This window comes from Dunckerocampus dactyliophorus, chromosome 10, assembly GCF_027744805.1.
Source record: "Dunckerocampus dactyliophorus isolate RoL2022-P2 chromosome 10, RoL_Ddac_1.1, whole genome shotgun sequence".
NCBI classification, from domain to species: domain Eukaryota; kingdom Metazoa; phylum Chordata; class Actinopteri; order Syngnathiformes; family Syngnathidae; genus Dunckerocampus; species Dunckerocampus dactyliophorus.
The window spans coordinates 23,222,061-23,239,592 of record NC_072828.1 but is presented as its reverse complement, the minus strand read 5'-3'; the positions used below and the strand labels follow the sequence as shown (position 1 = coordinate 23,239,592).

General features: G+C 41.5%; 1 protein-coding gene across 8 annotated transcripts in view; it reads right to left on the bottom strand.

Annotated features, from left to right (window-relative positions):
* The window catches only part of hmcn1 (hemicentin 1), a 146,904-nt gene that overhangs the window by 2,226 nt on the left and 127,146 nt on the right, over positions 1 to 17,532 (bottom strand). For 7 of the 8 annotated variants that reach the window (XR_008572707.1, XM_054789955.1, XM_054789961.1 and 4 more), the window contains 29 exons: positions 17,117 to 17,224; positions 16,844 to 16,981; positions 16,642 to 16,776; positions 16,152 to 16,421; positions 15,870 to 16,060; positions 15,569 to 15,782; positions 15,273 to 15,407; positions 14,996 to 15,186; positions 13,634 to 13,715; positions 13,281 to 13,550; positions 13,020 to 13,190; positions 12,783 to 12,953; positions 12,513 to 12,683; positions 12,263 to 12,433; positions 11,097 to 11,267; positions 10,789 to 10,959; positions 10,583 to 10,729; positions 10,360 to 10,497; positions 10,127 to 10,248; positions 9,603 to 9,840; positions 8,489 to 8,551; positions 8,252 to 8,371; positions 7,435 to 7,569; positions 7,229 to 7,342; positions 5,948 to 6,073; positions 5,747 to 5,875; positions 2,920 to 3,264; positions 1,430 to 1,549; positions 1,220 to 1,346 (listed from right to left, as the gene is read on the bottom strand). Coding sequence is in view for 7 of the 8 variants with exons in the window: in XM_054789955.1 (XP_054645930.1) it covers positions 1,220 to 1,346; positions 1,430 to 1,549; positions 2,920 to 3,264; positions 5,747 to 5,875; positions 5,948 to 6,073; positions 7,229 to 7,342; positions 7,435 to 7,569; positions 8,252 to 8,371; positions 8,489 to 8,551; positions 9,603 to 9,840; positions 10,127 to 10,248; positions 10,360 to 10,497; positions 10,583 to 10,729; positions 10,789 to 10,959; positions 11,097 to 11,267; positions 12,263 to 12,433; positions 12,513 to 12,683; positions 12,783 to 12,953; positions 13,020 to 13,190; positions 13,281 to 13,550; positions 13,634 to 13,715; positions 14,996 to 15,186; positions 15,273 to 15,407; positions 15,569 to 15,782; positions 15,870 to 16,060; positions 16,152 to 16,421; positions 16,642 to 16,776; positions 16,844 to 16,981; positions 17,117 to 17,224 (4,684 nt within the window). In the remaining variant the exon portion in view is untranslated. The remainder of the gene's footprint in view (positions 1 to 1,219; positions 1,347 to 1,429; positions 1,550 to 2,919; positions 3,265 to 5,746; positions 5,876 to 5,947; positions 6,074 to 7,228; positions 7,343 to 7,434; positions 7,570 to 8,251; positions 8,372 to 8,488; positions 8,552 to 9,602; positions 9,841 to 10,126; positions 10,249 to 10,359; positions 10,498 to 10,582; positions 10,730 to 10,788; positions 10,960 to 11,096; positions 11,268 to 12,262; positions 12,434 to 12,512; positions 12,684 to 12,782; positions 12,954 to 13,019; positions 13,191 to 13,280; positions 13,551 to 13,633; positions 13,716 to 14,995; positions 15,187 to 15,272; positions 15,408 to 15,568; positions 15,783 to 15,869; positions 16,061 to 16,151; positions 16,422 to 16,641; positions 16,777 to 16,843; positions 16,982 to 17,116; positions 17,225 to 17,532) is intronic. The other variant, XM_054789958.1, reaches the window with a different exon arrangement.

Sequence of the window (17,532 nt, the reverse complement as noted above, 5' to 3'; positions counted from 1 at the left end):
ACATCCGGAACAAAACGTGTTGTTTGAGCAGATAATGTTTCATAATAAAAGACAAGAAATAAAAAAGGAACATTTTGGAAGAACCTCAACAATCTGACACACTAAAGCAGGGGTGCCCAAAATGTGGCCCAGGGACCATTTGCTGCCCGCTAATGTTTTTTCATTGGCCTGCAGCACAATCTAAAAATGTAATTTAACAAGAAAACTTAAAACAAACAAACAGAAAAATAAACAGCAAAAATTGATAAATCAGCAGTCGTTTTACAAGACTAAGGTCAAAACATTAAGAGAAAAAAATAACATCATTTTAGTACCATAAAGTTGAAAAAAATGAAAACAAAGGAGTTAAAATTTTTGGAAAATTAGGTTGCGAAAAAAGTTATAATGTTACGAGAATAAAGTCAAAATATGCAAATGAAGTCATAATTGTGAGACCAAAAATTTACAAGGAGAAAGTTAAAAAAAAAACAACAACAGCAGGAATGGAAAAAAACAGCTGTAATTTTACAAAAAAAAAGTTAAAATGTGAAGACAAAAAAATCGTATTCTAACGAGAAAAAGTTTCAATTCTATGAGAATAAACTCATAATGAGTTTGGAGGAAAAGAAACATCATTTTAGTAGCATAAAATTGAAATATTGAAGAATTTTTTTAAAAGTTGTAATATTATGAAAACCAAACAATGAATAAAAAGTTACATGAAAAAATGAAAACAAAACAGTTTCAATATTTGGAAAATTAGGTTGGGAAAAAAGTTATAATGTTACGAGAATAAGGTAAAAATATGCAAATTAAGTCATAATTGCAAGAAAAAAAATGCAAGGAGAAAGTTTAAAAAAACAACAGCAGAAATGGAAAAAACAGCTGTAATTTTACAAGAATAAAGTTAAAATTCTAAGGAGATAAAAGTTTCAATTCTGTGAGAATAAACTCATAATAATATGAGGGGAAAAAAAACTAATTTTAGTAGCATAGTGTATTCATACTCAGTTTCTTGATGTTGATTCTTTGTTAAGCATGTTCGAAATAAACTATTAAACATATTCAGTGTTTCCCACAGGACTTAAATCTATCTATGGTTGTCATTTGGGGGGAGGGGGGATCTAGATGAGAATCTCATTTGTATAATTGACCATGGTGCATGTGCATGTAACTTTTAAAAAAAGCTCTGTTTTTGCACAAAATTGTACAAAACCAGTGAAATATGGTGCACATTTACCCTGTGGTGGTCTCTCTCTGGTAGTTTGGTGGACAAGGTGTGTCGATGCATTGGTAACTTCCTCTCATGTTGAAACACATACGGTTGGCTCCGCACTGGATGTTCTGCTCAAGACACTCATCAATATCTGCAAATACACAAGGCGATGTCTTTTTATGTGCTACAAAGGCATGTGGTGGTCCAGACGTGAGGCAAGTCCCCGCCACCCACCTTGGCATGTCTTGCCATTAGTCATGAGGTGGTAACCGGCTGGGCAAAGACACCTGTGGCTCCCTGGTGTGTTCATACACTCGTGTTGGCAGGCATCTCTCACCTCACACTCGTTGATATCTGGAACACAAACAATGAGATTTCACACTTTGTTTGGTGGTCCGTGAACGCACCATAGCTATGACTGGCTACAACGTGACTCCAATTCCATCTGTTCATCAATCATCTTACATGATCATTCATTAGTGGTGAGTAACTGTACATTTTATAATTTAAATGTGTCTAATAAGTGTGTGATGCATATTTAGGGCCTAAACCTGGATTGTGTTGGGAATGAACAATGGCAATTGAAGAGAGAGGGGGAGGGCGATGGATCTGAATCTAATCCAATAATTACAACAGTTACTTTTATAGCAAATCTTGATCAAAAATCGGAGGAGAACGTCAACGTGAAAAGCGGGGATCTGCTGTATATGGTTAAATTAAAACCTTTCTGTCGGTATCGAATACACACTTTGTGCTTCGAATTCCGCGGCTTCACTCTATCACAGTTTTTCAAACTTATATTAATAAATCATGCTGTTTCAAGGTTGACAACCTATTATTTGTCAAAATATATGCATATTTGTAGCACATTTTATGTATTTTTTTGCCTAAATTAAGCATTTTAAAACATAAGAACTAAAATACAAATAGAAGGCATTCAGAAGACACATTCAACAATGCTGGGATGTAGTATTTTACACTGGTCACTAGATGTCAGTAACGTTACTGTAATGTTCATTGAGACACATAAGGACCAGACTTGATCACCAGAACAACAGGCTTTTATTGCAGGTTTTAATTATCCTACAAGAGGCAAAATAATCCCTAACACACACAAAATAAACCCACACCAAGCTAAAAACTCAACCCCTTCCTGTTCGCGTCACCGGAATACAATTACAGCAACACACACGAGCACGAGTCTTATTTATGTCTTAAATGCCTGTTATTATGTTTACTATATTGAGTAATACGAGTGTAAAAGTGACTATAACGGTGTTAGTTCATGCCTAGAGGGCTCTAATAATGTTAAAAACTGTATTTAGAAGGTAGTAAACAGGTTTTCTATGCTCCAACTACAAAATACTCCATTTATAAATAAGAAATCCTACTTTGCAGAACTTCAGTTATCATGGTCGGATCTGGAACCAATTATGGTAACCACAATGAATGAGGGATTACTCTATAACACCAAAAAAAAAAAAATGAAACCTACATGTATTTTTATGCTCTGATTTGGAAATCGGAATTGCTTTTGCATGGCTTCTAATTTTGTTAAATGATAGAACATTCATGACAAATCTAACAGAATGATTTTGTAGTTTTACTTAATAACTCAGACCATTTAGTTAGTGTCTTCATAATGAATAAACCCCAGGATGATGGAAGCATCCGCAGTGAAGCATTGTGTCTCCCCCTAGACCCTGCCTACACTCTATAGTTACCTAAGCAGCGACCATCCCTGGACACAAACCCCTCCTGACAAGCTGGGGGTCTCTGCTGTGAGGAGTCTATGGGGGCTCCCCTGCGGCTACGGCCCCTGTAGGAGTGGTAGCTGTGCGAGGCCAAGTTGTGGTAGAGGCGCTGGTGGGGTCTGCGCTCAGGTGAGGACTGGGATGTTCGGAAGCCGTACGAGTAACTCTCGTAACTCGGCAGGCGCTCAAGCCCAGCACAGGACTTGCCATCACCCAGTAGGTGGCGCCCCGGCGGGCAGGTGCACTTAAAGCTGCCAGGAGTGTTGATGCACTGGTGGGCACAGGGCTGAGGAAGCCTGTCACATTCATTTATATCTGCCCTCAACACAAAGAAAGACCAGCACCAGGAGTAGAGAGAGGAGAAACGAAGGAGTAGCAGTATAAGGACATACAGTAAGCCATGTTGGAATGAATGAGGAGAATAGATTGTGAGGAGAGAAATGAAAGAAATGTGGTGCGGGCCATATAAATAGAAAGGAGAGATGAGGATGGGGGGGGGGGAAAGGGGATACATCGGTTACCCCACAGTACAATACATTTCCATACCACATGAAATGTATTGAAACTATGCACACATTTGGCTACTTCATCTACTACTGGCTACTACATCTCTAATAATAAAAAAACAAAAAACAAAAATGATCCATCAAGTTCCCACTGTGATTAAAAAAATCATTCTGTTCTTCTACAAGGAGCAAAGGAGAAAATGATGACTTCTGAAGACAAAACGTGTTAAATGAAGTCACAGGCTGGACTGTGCTGTTACTAAAGCAACACCAGGAGTGGAACAGATTTGAACAAGAAAGTAACAGAAATGTGAAACGAAAGAGGTGCTGGTCTTTGTTTAGGTCAGGTTTTTTTCCAGTGAAGGCCACATACTGAAAAATGAAAGGATGCAAGGGCCCACTTTGATATTTTGTAAAGCAACACACGCAGATGCTAAAAAGTTACATATATTTAAAAAAAAACTGCATCTCAGCTTTGTCATCGGTGAAAATGCGTATTATTGATATAAATCCATTATAAAAACTAGGGACGCTCCGATCGATCGGCCACTGATCAACATCTGCCAATTTCCGTAAAAAATCTGCCGATAAAACTTTCAAAGCTGATCACAAAAAACAATTTGCGGCATGCGGCCGCAAATGTATACATTTCTGCTGTCTCACGTAGGGTTGCCAATAAAATGACGCGTCTCCTATTGCGCTTGACACAGGCTACGCCAATCGATGAATATGATGACTTCTCATCATATTCATCATATTCTTTTGTCATCATAACTTTTTCCCCAACTTAATTTTCCAAAAATTGCAACTTTAATTTAGTTTGTTTTTCATAATAGTGCAACTTAAAAAAAACAATGTTGTATCTTTAATACTCTGTAATATTTCACCTTAACGCTACTAAAATGATGTTAGAGTACGACTCTTTCCCTTAATATTTAGACTTTATTCTCCTAAAATTACAGCTTTGTTTTTCATTTCTGCTGTTTTTTTTAAATTTTCAAACTATTTCCTGCTATACTTTTTGTAAATTATCTTCTTGTAACTGTGACTTTATTCCCACTATATTTAGATTTTATTCTCTTAACATTCTAACTTTTTTCTTTAATAATAATACATTATTGTATATATTATAATAGTGAGATTATTATAATATAATATATTTTTAAATTCTAATAATATTATTATATATTATATATTATATAAGATTAATATTTCAACTATATTTCAACTTTATGCTACTAAAATGATATTATTTTCTTAGAATATTATGTTATTCTTGTAAAATTATGACTTCTTGTTAGATTACAACACATTACATTTATTCTTGTGAAAGTTCTGCTGATTTTCAATTTTTGCTGTTGCTGGTATTATTATTATTATTTTTTTTTTGTTTTCTTCTTAAATTCTATTTTTACAATGTGCCACGAGCTGCAAATAGCCCCCAGGCCGGACTTTGGACATCCCTAACTTTCAGAGACCTTCTTGAAATCTTTCCATATACCTTTTCCAACACCTGTATAAAAAAGTGCATGGCACCATGCATTGCATCTTTAAACAGCTGTAATGCTGAGCGTAAGGGTTAGTTGGCAGCACTTGAGTCATGGAAGCAAGCGGCGGTGTCTAAACTAGATGGCAGACAGCAACAGAATGGTGTGTTCTTACAGGAGTGAGCTTGCAGGCACACAAAAGTAAAAAGTAGCACAGGCACAAAGCAGTTATTGAAATATACTGTATGATCCCTCTAACATATATTGCATATATTCCGCTCATCATGTTTGCACATGTTATTAACTTAAGGTATTAACTGCTCGATCGTTGTAAATGAATCCTTTTGAATGTTGCTAAAATGTGGCTTTCATGAATACTGTATTTGTATGAACACAGTGTTTCCCACAGCACTGCAATATATTTGTGGTGGTAGTGGTGGGGGTCATGATATCGTCAAATTTGCATCACTTGCCATGTGCATGGGATAAAAAGTGAGCAAAAAACATGAAAAGCAAACCAAATTAAGTTGTTTTTTTATGTCACAAACAAGACAGAGCCCCTGTGAGGCTGTGTGTTTTTAATGTCAGAGTCTCTTAAAAGACCAGAAAAAGTCTCTAGATTTGTTGCTCAAGGCTTTTAAGAAGTTGAGTTACGATGCATACCGCCACCTACTGCACTGCATTGTAACAGCAAGCTACATTCACAGACTGTCCCATTATAATGTGTTTATGAGAACAGGTTGCGGCAAATCTATTTTACTGTATGGGAAACATTGGTATAAGAGACAATGATGCAGTACGTACCCACACAAGGCCGACCCACTCCCTGAGATCTGTAACCACGTGGACACGTGCAGTGGTAACTACCTCTGGTGTTTTCACAGATCTGGTTATATCTGCACTGATGGGTGCCATCTCTGCACTCGTCAATATCTATGACAGAGTGTGGTGTAAGTCAAAGAACACTAACTACTTACTGTAACACAAAAAACAATTGATACTGACCTACACATGTCCCATTGGCACCCTTGGTCATACCACCAGGGCATAGATCAATGCAGCTGTAACCACCACGGGTGTTTTTACACTGCTGGTCGGATCGACAAACCCTCTGTCTGCACTCATTTATGTCTAGGGTGAAAGGGAGAAAAGACATCAGTTCTGAAAATCACTGAAATGTGTGATTTACCAGAATTTATTAAAACACAGACTGTCCATTTGTGACTTAGGCATGACTTCTGGCAACCGTATCACTAGGATTACAGTATGGTTGGACTTCACTAAAAGGCAGTATTCAGGTAGTAGTACAGTGTCCAGTAGGGCTGCACGACTCTGCAAAAAGATGTGAACCACAATATTCTTGCTGAGAATTGAGATCTTGAGTTGCATTATTTATGTGCTCTCTCACACCTCATGATGACCACCAGTTGGAAGTTAACTTGTTTTGTGAAGTTTTTTCTTTATGATACGTTTTCCTTAAGACTAAAGAGTACGTTGTTCCAGTTGACTGATGCCTGCTTATTCCTGCAGCAAATATAAGACGACCAACGGGCCGAGTACTCATGCAAGGACTGCTGCGGCATATACTGATAATTATCGGGGCTGATACGAGGAACTATGACGTTGTTTCAATAAATCCGCTAAAATTAAAAAATAGCTCCAATAACTGATATTTAAAAAAAAATGCTAAGATGAGGAGAGATTACCCGTACTGTGCTCTAGGTGGGTTAAAATGAGCAAACCTTTTCTCCTATGTGTGATGTGCTGTAAACACAAACATGGCGTCAGTCATGTGGGACCGCGCCTCTGCCTCAGACACCTTGCACGCTGGCTGCACCAAACACGCCGCAAATACTTCGCAACGAGAAAAAAAACCATCAACCCTCAACGCAGTAACACCCACCAGCCACCCTTTTAAATGGCTGCATCGCCACGTCGGCGCCCCAAAAGCCCACAATGACGCTGGCACCGCCAAAGAAGCTGCCCTAAAGCCAGACGCAAAGAAAGGCCCAGGGCCTATTTTTTTCTGTTTTGTTAATAGTAGTGATGTCATGACATGGTGAGGACAAATAAACAAGTACAGTTTGTCAAATCCAACTTTGTTTGAGTCGTTCTTACCTCCAGGTGTGCACAAAATACAGTTGAATCTAAATGTAAATAATAATAGATAGATAAAGCATTGGTATCGGTCTGGAGAAGCAGGAGGTTCTCGGTATGGGCTTGAAAAAAAAATAGTGCATCCCTACTTTTATTATGTTTGGTGCAGACTAAAAAGACGTTACTCACCAACACAGCGTCGGTTCCTGAGTTGAAAGCCAGGCTCGCAGGCGCAGCGATAGCTACCAATCGTGTTTAGACACTGTTGATTGCATGGATTGGACTCCTGGCACTCGTTTATATCTTAGCAAGAAAGATGAGAGTAGTAAAAAGCTGGACTTCAGCATCCCACACTTGAAACAATTCATAATGAAAGGCTCTAACTGTTTTCATACCTGTGCAGCTGAGGCCGTCGGCTGTTCTCCGGAATCCACGGCCGCAGCGCATAACACAACGGTATGATCCGATGGTGTTTTCGCAGTCCTGTCCATCATGACACACGTTTGCACCCAGTGAACACTCATCAATGTCTGGCGGGGAAAAATGTTTCAGTAACTCGCTCTGACACGAAAACACTAGTGATATGCCTGTCTTAGGCCCTGTCCACACGGGAACGTTCTTGGGATTTTTTTTTTTTGTCGTGTTGAAAAAAAGTCACGTCCACACTGTGCTGGATTAGTACTTGTAGTTGCATCCAGACGGGAATGCATCAGTGAGTGAAAACAATATAATACACAAGGCACACCTACATTTGGCGCTGTGAAGAGGCACGCAGACAGAAGCACGTGACGCTCCAAACCATAGAAGAAGAAAGAAGGCATGCGCATAAGTCCGTTGTTAAGGCACATCAAGACTTATGAGAAGTGGAATTCCTTCTGTGAGTCATTATGGAGTATAAGACAACACAATATCAGGAGAATGTCGACTGTGGTGAGTCATGTCCGTCGAAATATTCAGATATTACGTTGGCTTGTCGTCAAAGCTCGCTTCTGGTATAGTGACGGCGATGAGGCGGCGGTGGGTCGGTGACGTCATTTTTCTTGTATTGCCTGTCTTCACGGAAACGTCAAGGCGGCATTTTCAGATTTTCCCATTCTGGAAGCCGTTTTAAAAACGAACGCCGCTCCCGTGTGGATGAGAGGCTAAAATGATCAAATACTTTGCCGTTTTGACCTAAAACCTTTCCGTGTGGATAGCGCCTTAAATGTATACCTTGACACGTTCTGCCATCAGCTGAGATGGTGAGCCCGAGGGGACAAGAGCAGTAGTAGGTGCCCATGGCATTGTGACACGCATGAGAACAAGGGTTCCCAAACTCACACTCATTCTCATCTGCAGTGCATAAACAATACGTTACCAAAGAAAACATTCTCAAGATTGCATGCAACTTAAAGTCTGAAGTGATGTACAAAAGAGTCATAGATGACAAATGATGCCAGAAACACCCACCTTCACAGTACGGCCCAGCAGAGACCAAAGTGAACCCATGAGGACACTGGTTGCTGCGATCACCTGAAATGACAAATAGTCTCTGTTTACATTTGACTGTAAAACTACAAATAAGAAAGCCAAGTATGCTACTAGGTTAGGAGCCACTTCATCTCTAAGGTAAAGTAAGACTAACTAGGGATGAGCGAGTACACCACTATCTGTGTCTGTATCTGTATCTGTATCTGTTCACCCATCTAAATGATCAGTATCCGTATTTGTACACTGAGTGAGCGGGGCATAAACCAAAAGTGGGTGTGGTTTACTCAAAAATGGGTGGGGCTTAAATCTGTACATCATTTTAAGTCTGAAATTGACATGGATTGATCAGATGTTGTTATATTTATTGTTTATTATTCAGCTATATGCGTACTGTGTATGTGTGTAAGTGATCTGTAAGACTTTATTATTTAATTATTTTTTAATGGAAGTTGGTGATTCATGCAACCATCCAGTGATGGAAAACAGGGAAATAATCTGTCAGCCTTGTTCACTGTATTTTTCTCAAAAGCACCACGTTCAGTACTACGAGCAAGTTTTTCCGAATGACTTTATATCACCAGCCAAATTAGAAGCAAGCAGACAGGAAAAAAAAACACAGGCAGTGACACGAACCGTTCACAGCTCTGTCTTGTCAAATGCACAGCGTACAATACAAAACATGTTTACCAAGTAACTTTAGATACAAACTGAAATAGAGGCAAGCTGAGGAAAACTTAAAAAAAAAATGTCTGGAGTGGAGGCAGTGACCAACGTGACAGGAGCCATTTTCAACTCTGTTTTGCCAATTGCACCACATACGTGATGGCACGGCTCCTCTCTGGCTGCAGCCTGCAGCAAGTCTGTCTTGGGAAGGGCGGTCGCTGTGTGTAACTGGCCAATCACAGAGCACGAAGAGTGAATACATAAGTGGTTACCAATGCCGATTTTCCTTCAGCACGAGTACGGATAATCACCAGCTGTACTTGTTTCATGCTCGTACTTGATGCAAAAATGCATTATCCGTAACGGATACTCATCTAAAAATGGTACACGGCTCAGCCCTAAAACTAACCCTGCCCTTCTGTTCTCTTACCCTTGCTGATACTAGCTTGGATGCTGTACTCCAGCAGCTCTTCCATGGCGTGGTACTGAGCGCTGATGGCTGTTGCATGAAGCATCTCAACCAGGTAGGGCATCTTGCCCTTAGACACGTCATAGGATATGGTGTGGTTCCAAGAGTAAGGCACACTCTCCCTGTCAATACTGAACATACGAGTAGACAAAGCGTAGAGTTGGCCCGGACCTGTTTGGATGTAGTCCTCTGTGTAGTCCTGGCAGGAGAGGTGTACAGGTATATGAAGATTTAGCATAGTTGCCCATTGTTACATAATACAACTACAATTATAAGACCCTGTCCACACGGCAACGCTCCTACATTGTTTTTGGGTGGGCTGAAACACAGTGTTGCATCAGTAAACAGTGATGTGCACATGGGAACAGATCACCCAGAACGCCGTTGCCGTGTGGCTGAAAGGCTGAAACAATAACATACTTTTTCATTTCGATCTGAACACGTTCCCGTGTGGACAGGCCCTAAGATTCGCTTCACGCGTGTACCTTGATGCTGATGTCAACATGTGAAGGCAGCTGCAGGATATGTCCGTTCACTACAATGTCCAACAACAATGCTCCGTCTGAGTCTAGTCCACGGGCAATGTGGGTCATCCTCAGAATCTCACCTATCATCACAATTAGATGCATTATTCCTCTTAATCCCCACAATCACTCATTGCACTGAAATGTCAGTTCTCCAATAGTAGCTGTGTTTGCGTGAGTTTACGTATTCATACCTGTGGCAAATTCCACCTGTGTTTCTCGCCTGAAGACTCCACGTGTTAGCGTGTACCCATTGACGGCCTCTCCTACTTCCTGTGCAGTGGTCCAGTAGATGGGATTTAGGATGGAGATGAGCTTCCTCATTGCAGGCCCTTGACGAAAGGGAGAGGACAGAGGCATGTCAATTTGTGTGTCCTATGTGGTGACATAATATTGATCATTGTTTGTAGAACTGACCTAATGATCGTGGGATGTTTGAAATGGATGCTTTGATGAATTTGCTGCCAGATTCGGTGTCTGTGACAGTGGCATTCAGTATGGCAATGCCAAACTCGATATCGTTGATATTCCCTATAATGCTGCCTCGTGCCATTTGGGGCCCACCTGATAAAGATACAACATTTAAGACTGTTGCAGCAAGATTGTAGGTCCACATGCCTTACCTGGACAGGCCTCAATGTTACACCTGGAAAGCTGGGAGGAGTCTCCTGGGCACTGACGACCACCATTGCTAGGTGAAGGGTTATTACAGAGTCGAATGCGTGTCCTCTCGCCACCTCCACATGACGCAGAGCATTCTCCCCACGGCTGCCACGATCCCCAGTTACCATCAACTGAAACAACACAAAAATTGTCACATGAACTCATGAAGTTGTTTATCAGAGCCTGGTCTGCCATAACACAGAATGCACAAGTGTCACAGTTTGATCATCCTAAAATCACAGAATGTTGAATGAATGAATGAACGCACCAGGACATGTGGCTGTGTTGCATCTCTGTATCTGTGCATCCGAGCCCGCACATGCTCTGCCACCACTGGCCGGTCTAGGATTGTCACATGTCCTGTAGCGCCTCATCTGTCCTCCGTTGCATGTCTTGCTGCAGCTTCCCCAGGTGCTCCATGGACCCCAGTTTCCATTGACTTATGGAATAAACAAAACGTAAACCACAGAAATAAAGTAAAATACAGTAGAAACTGCTTCAGTCGACACACGTTGGATCGGCTGATTCACGTCGACATAAGCCAAGCAAATAGCCATTTACTTGTGACATGTGAGAATGGGCGAGAATAAAGAATTTTTCAACCTATAGAAGTTTGGTGACACCGCTATCCTCCATTTGTGCATATTTTTCTTTTGATTCTTTCATATGATATTTCATACTGACAGAGCTGCTACATTAATTACTCGCGGTGTCTTAGAATAATCAACTATTCAATTCAATTCCATTCGGAGGAGTGTTATTCGACTATCACTGTCTTATTTTTTGATAAATTGTCCAAAGAAAAGGGAGAAACTGAGCGCTGAGGACATATTATCGCTGTCCCTTGTAAACTTAAACCATATACTGTAGAAGTATTTAAATGACAACCTTTATAATTAATATTCATTGAACACATAATATTATCATGATTATAAAATAAAATGATGAAACATTCAAGCGCTGCATTGTGTTTTTCTTGTATCTTTTATCCCGGATAATACACTGGCGGACAACAGTGTTTATCATAAATGACAAATGATATCCATCAGTGTCATGTAAAATAACAACACTTTCCACAAATGTTTTTAAGTCCATACCGGCATAATGTTTTCATGCAATTATGAATAAATATTTATTGGCTTCCATTGCATGTTTATTTCTAACATATGATTTCACTTCACCACTTAAAATGTACGTCACCTTTTTGCCATGTCTTCAAAAAGCGTGCACGCCAGCTACACAGGTGCCGTACCGGTGCACACATACTTTGCGTGGAAAACGGCGTGCGCAACATTTCGGCCCTATTTTGTGAGGACGCAAGCTTTATAGAAGAGACCCCAGGACTTGATGAGTTTGTCAACTTGTCAGGTTGTTGACATAAATTGGTTCAACTGTGTAACACATTTACACATCGCGAAACAGATGATATCTCACCTGGGCAGGGGTCACTATTACAATAGTCAATGTGTACGTCATTGCCTTCACACTGCCTGCCACCATGTTGCGGGGCAGGGCTGGCACAGAGGCGTGTTCTCTGTCGGGTCCCACCCGCACAGGAAACACTGCAGGCTCCCCAGCTCACCCACGATGACCACTTCCCATCCACTAGCGAATACAGTAATTTGTTGAGTCAATTACAGTCCATCACTGTCACATGTTGCTGACCTAACAAAGACTTTCTCACCAGGACATGGTCTCTCCTTGCACACTTGTGTTTGAGTGTCTGTGCCCTCACACGGTGATCCATCAAATGCTGGAGGGGGGTTGTTACACAGCCGGATTCTGGACTGCATACCCTTCCCACAGGTTTCACTGCATGGGCTCCAAGGTAGCCAAGTCCCCCAGCCACCTGCCACTGTATTAGTATAAAGAGTCAGTAATTCATCATAGCTATACACTGTTGCTTGTTGGCCTACAATCCTACGTTGTGAGGGGCAAACGCTGTGGTTGTTACCTGGACAAGGTCGGACACTGCACATGATGACCTCCACAGCCCTCCCCTCACATGACCTTCCACCGTGCAGAGCTGGTGGATTACTGCAAGTCCGCACCCTTGTTCTGTTGCCATGACCACAGCTACGAGAGCACTCCTCCCATGAAGACCATTCCGACCATTTACCGTCAACTGGAGATGCATAAATCTTTACTACTGCATTTTCTGTTGTATTTATGTAAAGTAAAAGTCTCTTACCTGGACAAGGCTTCCCTTGACAATTACGTGTCTCTACATCTGATCCTGCACAGTGGCGCCCTCCATTGGCAGGCAGAGGATTGTTACATTGTCTCTGCCTCCTCTGAGAACCAACGCCACAGGTCAAACTGCAAGGGCCCCACTCGGCCCACTCTGAGTAACTCCCATGGACTGAAAAACAGAAACATGTCAATGTATGTCAGGTTTTTGTGATTGTAATACACCACTTGGTTAAGAAGAAGTTACGAAGGAAGAACTTACCTTGAACAGTGAGCCCAACTCGAACCAATACCGATCCAAGCAAGTTTCTAGCCACACATTCATATTCAGCTGTGTCCTCCTTCTGGGCATTGTTTATCCTGAGGGAGCCATTAGACAGAGTGGCGAAGTGGTCCCTTCCCAAAAGAGGACGCCCGTGGCGGGACCATTCTATAAAAGGGGTTGGCTCACCCTCCGCCTGGCAGTTGAGCACCACTGTAGTGCCAGCATCCACCATTGATGTTACAGGCTCAACTATAATAGTTGGTGCGCCTGGAAAATAATTCATATGTTTGGTCTTTAGCACACATGATTCTAACGGGCAAACATGGAAATCATTTTCATACGAAGCTTACTCTGTAAAGTGAGCGTAACACTTCTTTCGACAACACCGGCATCATTTGTTGCCACACAAATGTAATTGCCTGCATCTTCACTCTGTGCAAAATTAAATTAAAACACACACAAAATGCACTACTGACCGAGGATGTTACATTGTGCAGGTGGTCCTCGGTTTACGGCGTTTTTGTCATTTTGTAAACACCAGACTCGCGCTTCTCTCACACTTTCCTACACTTCTCTCAACACTGGACTGGACCATCATAAGGATAAAGATAGTATTGTAACTATCGAAAGTGTCCTTACCGCCTCCATCACTGTTTGGTACGGTAACTGTACAACACGTGATAGGAAGGCACTCCAGCGGGTGATCAAGACCTCACAGAACATTGTTGGGGCAGCCCTCCCCTCACTGCAAGACATTTATAAATCTAGAGTCCTACGAAGAACACACAACCTCATCAAGGACAGCACACATCCACAACACTCATTATTCACACTCCTACCGTCAGGCAGACGCTACAGGAGTTTGAAGTCCAGGACCACAAGGCTGGCAAACAGCTTTTACCCACAGGCCATCAGGCTTCTCAACGAAGCACTCGCACACGCCGCACGCAACACACGCACACACTCATAGCACTTTATTTATTTATTTATTTATTTATTTACTTATTTATTTGTATTATTTGCTTGTATTAATGTCTCTTCTGTTGTTGTTGCTTAATTTATTGGTATATATGTTTATGTGTTTATGTTTCTTATGTTCTTATTCTTTCTTGTGTTTCCTTTCTTTTCTTGGGAGTATGAACAGAATAAGATTTTCATTGCATGGTATAACTGCTGTTTTACCATGCACATGACAATAAAACTCTTGAATCTAACGTCTACCCGGACTTGATGACAAGGAGGTGGCCAATCAACAATCTCTTTATTGCAAAAAGAAAACAGTCTACTGTCGCCTGAACCGTTCTAAAACAACATCAGAAAACTCCTCCGTGTCTCTCCACACTGAGCCATGCTCCTCCCACACACAGCCAGAACACGTTACATTCAAAGACATTTGGAACTCACTACACTCTTTATAACGCTACACGTAACGGCCAGGTCACTGCAGTATCTTTGAGCCTGTTAAAGGATGCTCCTATGAAAGCATCAATAATAACAGTAGCGTAATTTAATGTTTGTATTTAGTGTTTTACGTCAGTTTTTATGTCAGTTATGTGTTCTGTGTACAGTGCTTGTGACGTAAGAGTCAATATACCGTAATTTAGACTTACACCAAAACTCGACTTACATCACAGTCAAGGAATGGAACTCAATCGTGACCCGAGGACCACCTGTAATTGCTATAAAATACTGTATCTAATGTGCTTTCCTACCACTGTGCCATAAATGGCCAGAGAACCGTTGTCCATTTGACGGATGCGGTTGTTAATCTGCATGTTTATTCCATTTTTGCTCCACTGGATGGTGGGCAGTGGTTCTCCCCGAACTTCACAGTTCAGGATGGCATTGCCTCCCAGAGGTTCGATGCGATTGGAGTGAAGGTCCCCGTCAATGATGGGAGGCTCTGAACACAGACCAAAGAAAGTATGAGGCACATCTTGTTTGTCATCAGGTTGTGAGCTGCATTAGTGAGTCATTGTGCATTATCACCTTTGACATAGACAAATCCCAGGGACTTGATGGTTCCAACTGTGTTTTCTGCCACACAGGTGTAAGTGCCAGCATCCTCTTTACTCACTCTCTCTATCACCAACTCACTATGGCCTTTCATGTGGTCATAATGAACTATCATATCAACAAATTAGAAGGATTGAAAATGAGTTAAAACTCAAAAGTATGATTGCTTTTGATGGGTTGTTTCAGTCATGTGCCACGGAAAAGAACATTCGGAATCGTAGCATTGATTAATAAGTGTCATAATAATAACAAAGATGTTGTTTTTGTACCTGGAATTATGTTGTTGTTAAAGGCCCAAGTAATCCGGGGCAGAGGGATGCCACTGACTCCACAGGCCAGCAGGAGGTGATCTCCCTTATTAAGGGAGACATCTCCAAGCAGCTCAGTGAAGGTAGGGTGAGTATGAACAGACAGGGTCACTGTCTGACTGTCTTGACCCACTTCATTGGTGGCAACACATGTATAACTGCCTGCATCACCAGGCTAGTATGGATGGTGGGAAAGGAGAGAGAGAGAGAGGAGCATTTAATACACAGTACAGTACATTGAATACAGACTTATGGGGCTCACCTGAGCAGTATCAATAACCAGCTCCCCAGAGGGCAAAATGGTGTACTCCCCAGTGCCCTCTCCTAGAAGAACACCGTCCTTCTCCCAGGAGAAGGTCGGAGGAGGGACGCCCTTCGCCACACACGCCAGCTGAGCTTGATTATTTTCCATCACAACTACTTCCTGCTCTAGACCAAGAATGGAGGGAGGGACTGCAAACAAAGCAGCGATTGATTATCAGCAATGAATATGATTAAATTGACAATAACACAGGAAGAAAATAAGGAATTAAAGCAAACACACTTTGCACAGTAAGGCTCATCTCCAGGCTCATTGTTCCTGCAGCATTGGCAGCAGTACAAGTGTAGCCTCCCGTATCGCTCGGCTGGATGAAGGCGATCTGTAGGGAGCCTGAACCCAGCACACGCTGACGTACAGATTCACTCAGGGGATGCCCATCTTTGAGCCACAAGACAGAAGGTAGAGGGAGGCCATCACTTTGGCATTGCAGTGTAACCGAGGAATCCACAGGTGCCGTGTATTTTTGGGTTTCTGAGCGGATGACAGGAGGGACTGCAGAGCACAATGATAACATCAGAATGCATGTTTATATCATGTCAGATTGAGGAAAAAAAAGGCATGTTTATGAGAATAATGTATGGCCAGAATTAAACGGTCTTCATGTCAACTGAATAGTTGTGACATCATTACATCCATGTATAACCCCTGACAATAATACTTTATAAGCACTTTCAGCGAGTAGCTGAGGTTACAGTGTAATGACACAACCTACCCTGTACTCTGAGTTTGGTCTTGCCCAGAGCTGTCCCCGCAGGGTTTTGAGCCACACATATGTAAGTTCCAGAGTTGGACACAGATGTCTTGGTGATCTGAAGACTTCCATTAGGTAGTACTGTAAAACGTCCAGCTGTCAGAAAGCATAGGACTTTCCTTCATAAGTGATCACACTGACACATACGCAGAAAAGTGGTTACCTGTTGTGGGTATATTAATACCCTCCTTCTGCCAGGTGATCGTCGGCCTTGGTGAGCCTGTGGCTCTGCAGGGCAGAACAATGGGATTATTGAGGATCACATCCAGGGTGGATGGGTGGGAATGAATCACAGGAAGTTCTAGGGAAATAGATGAGTAACGTTCATCATCACGGTAGTATTCAATAACATACAGAAATAGGAACATGAGTGAAATGTCGTGAAGCAATGCTAATTTTGTCACAAGAGCATTTCTGAAAATGAAAAAAAACTTACCCTGTACTGTGAGTTGCACATGGCGATGGGTGGATCCTGCAGCATTCTTAGCTGTGCATGAGTAGCGTCCTGCATGACTGAGGGCAGCTGAGTTGATCTCTACTTGACCTGAACACAGAACAATGTGCCAGTTCAGCATGATTAATCACTGCTATACACTCAAACACCATATTAGGTACACCTAATTTCACCAAGTGCAAAAGTTTATTTAATAAAAATTACTAAAAACCGCACAGTGCTCTGTTTTGATAGACACTGTCAACTGTGATAATTATGGTTGTAGTTTGCAGTTTTGTAGAATTGCATTTCACCATATAGGGATGTATTAGAATAGTCAAATATTCGACGATTCCATTTGGAGGAGTCTGATTTGACGATCAATCTTGTTTTACTCTGCATATGACAATAAAACGCTT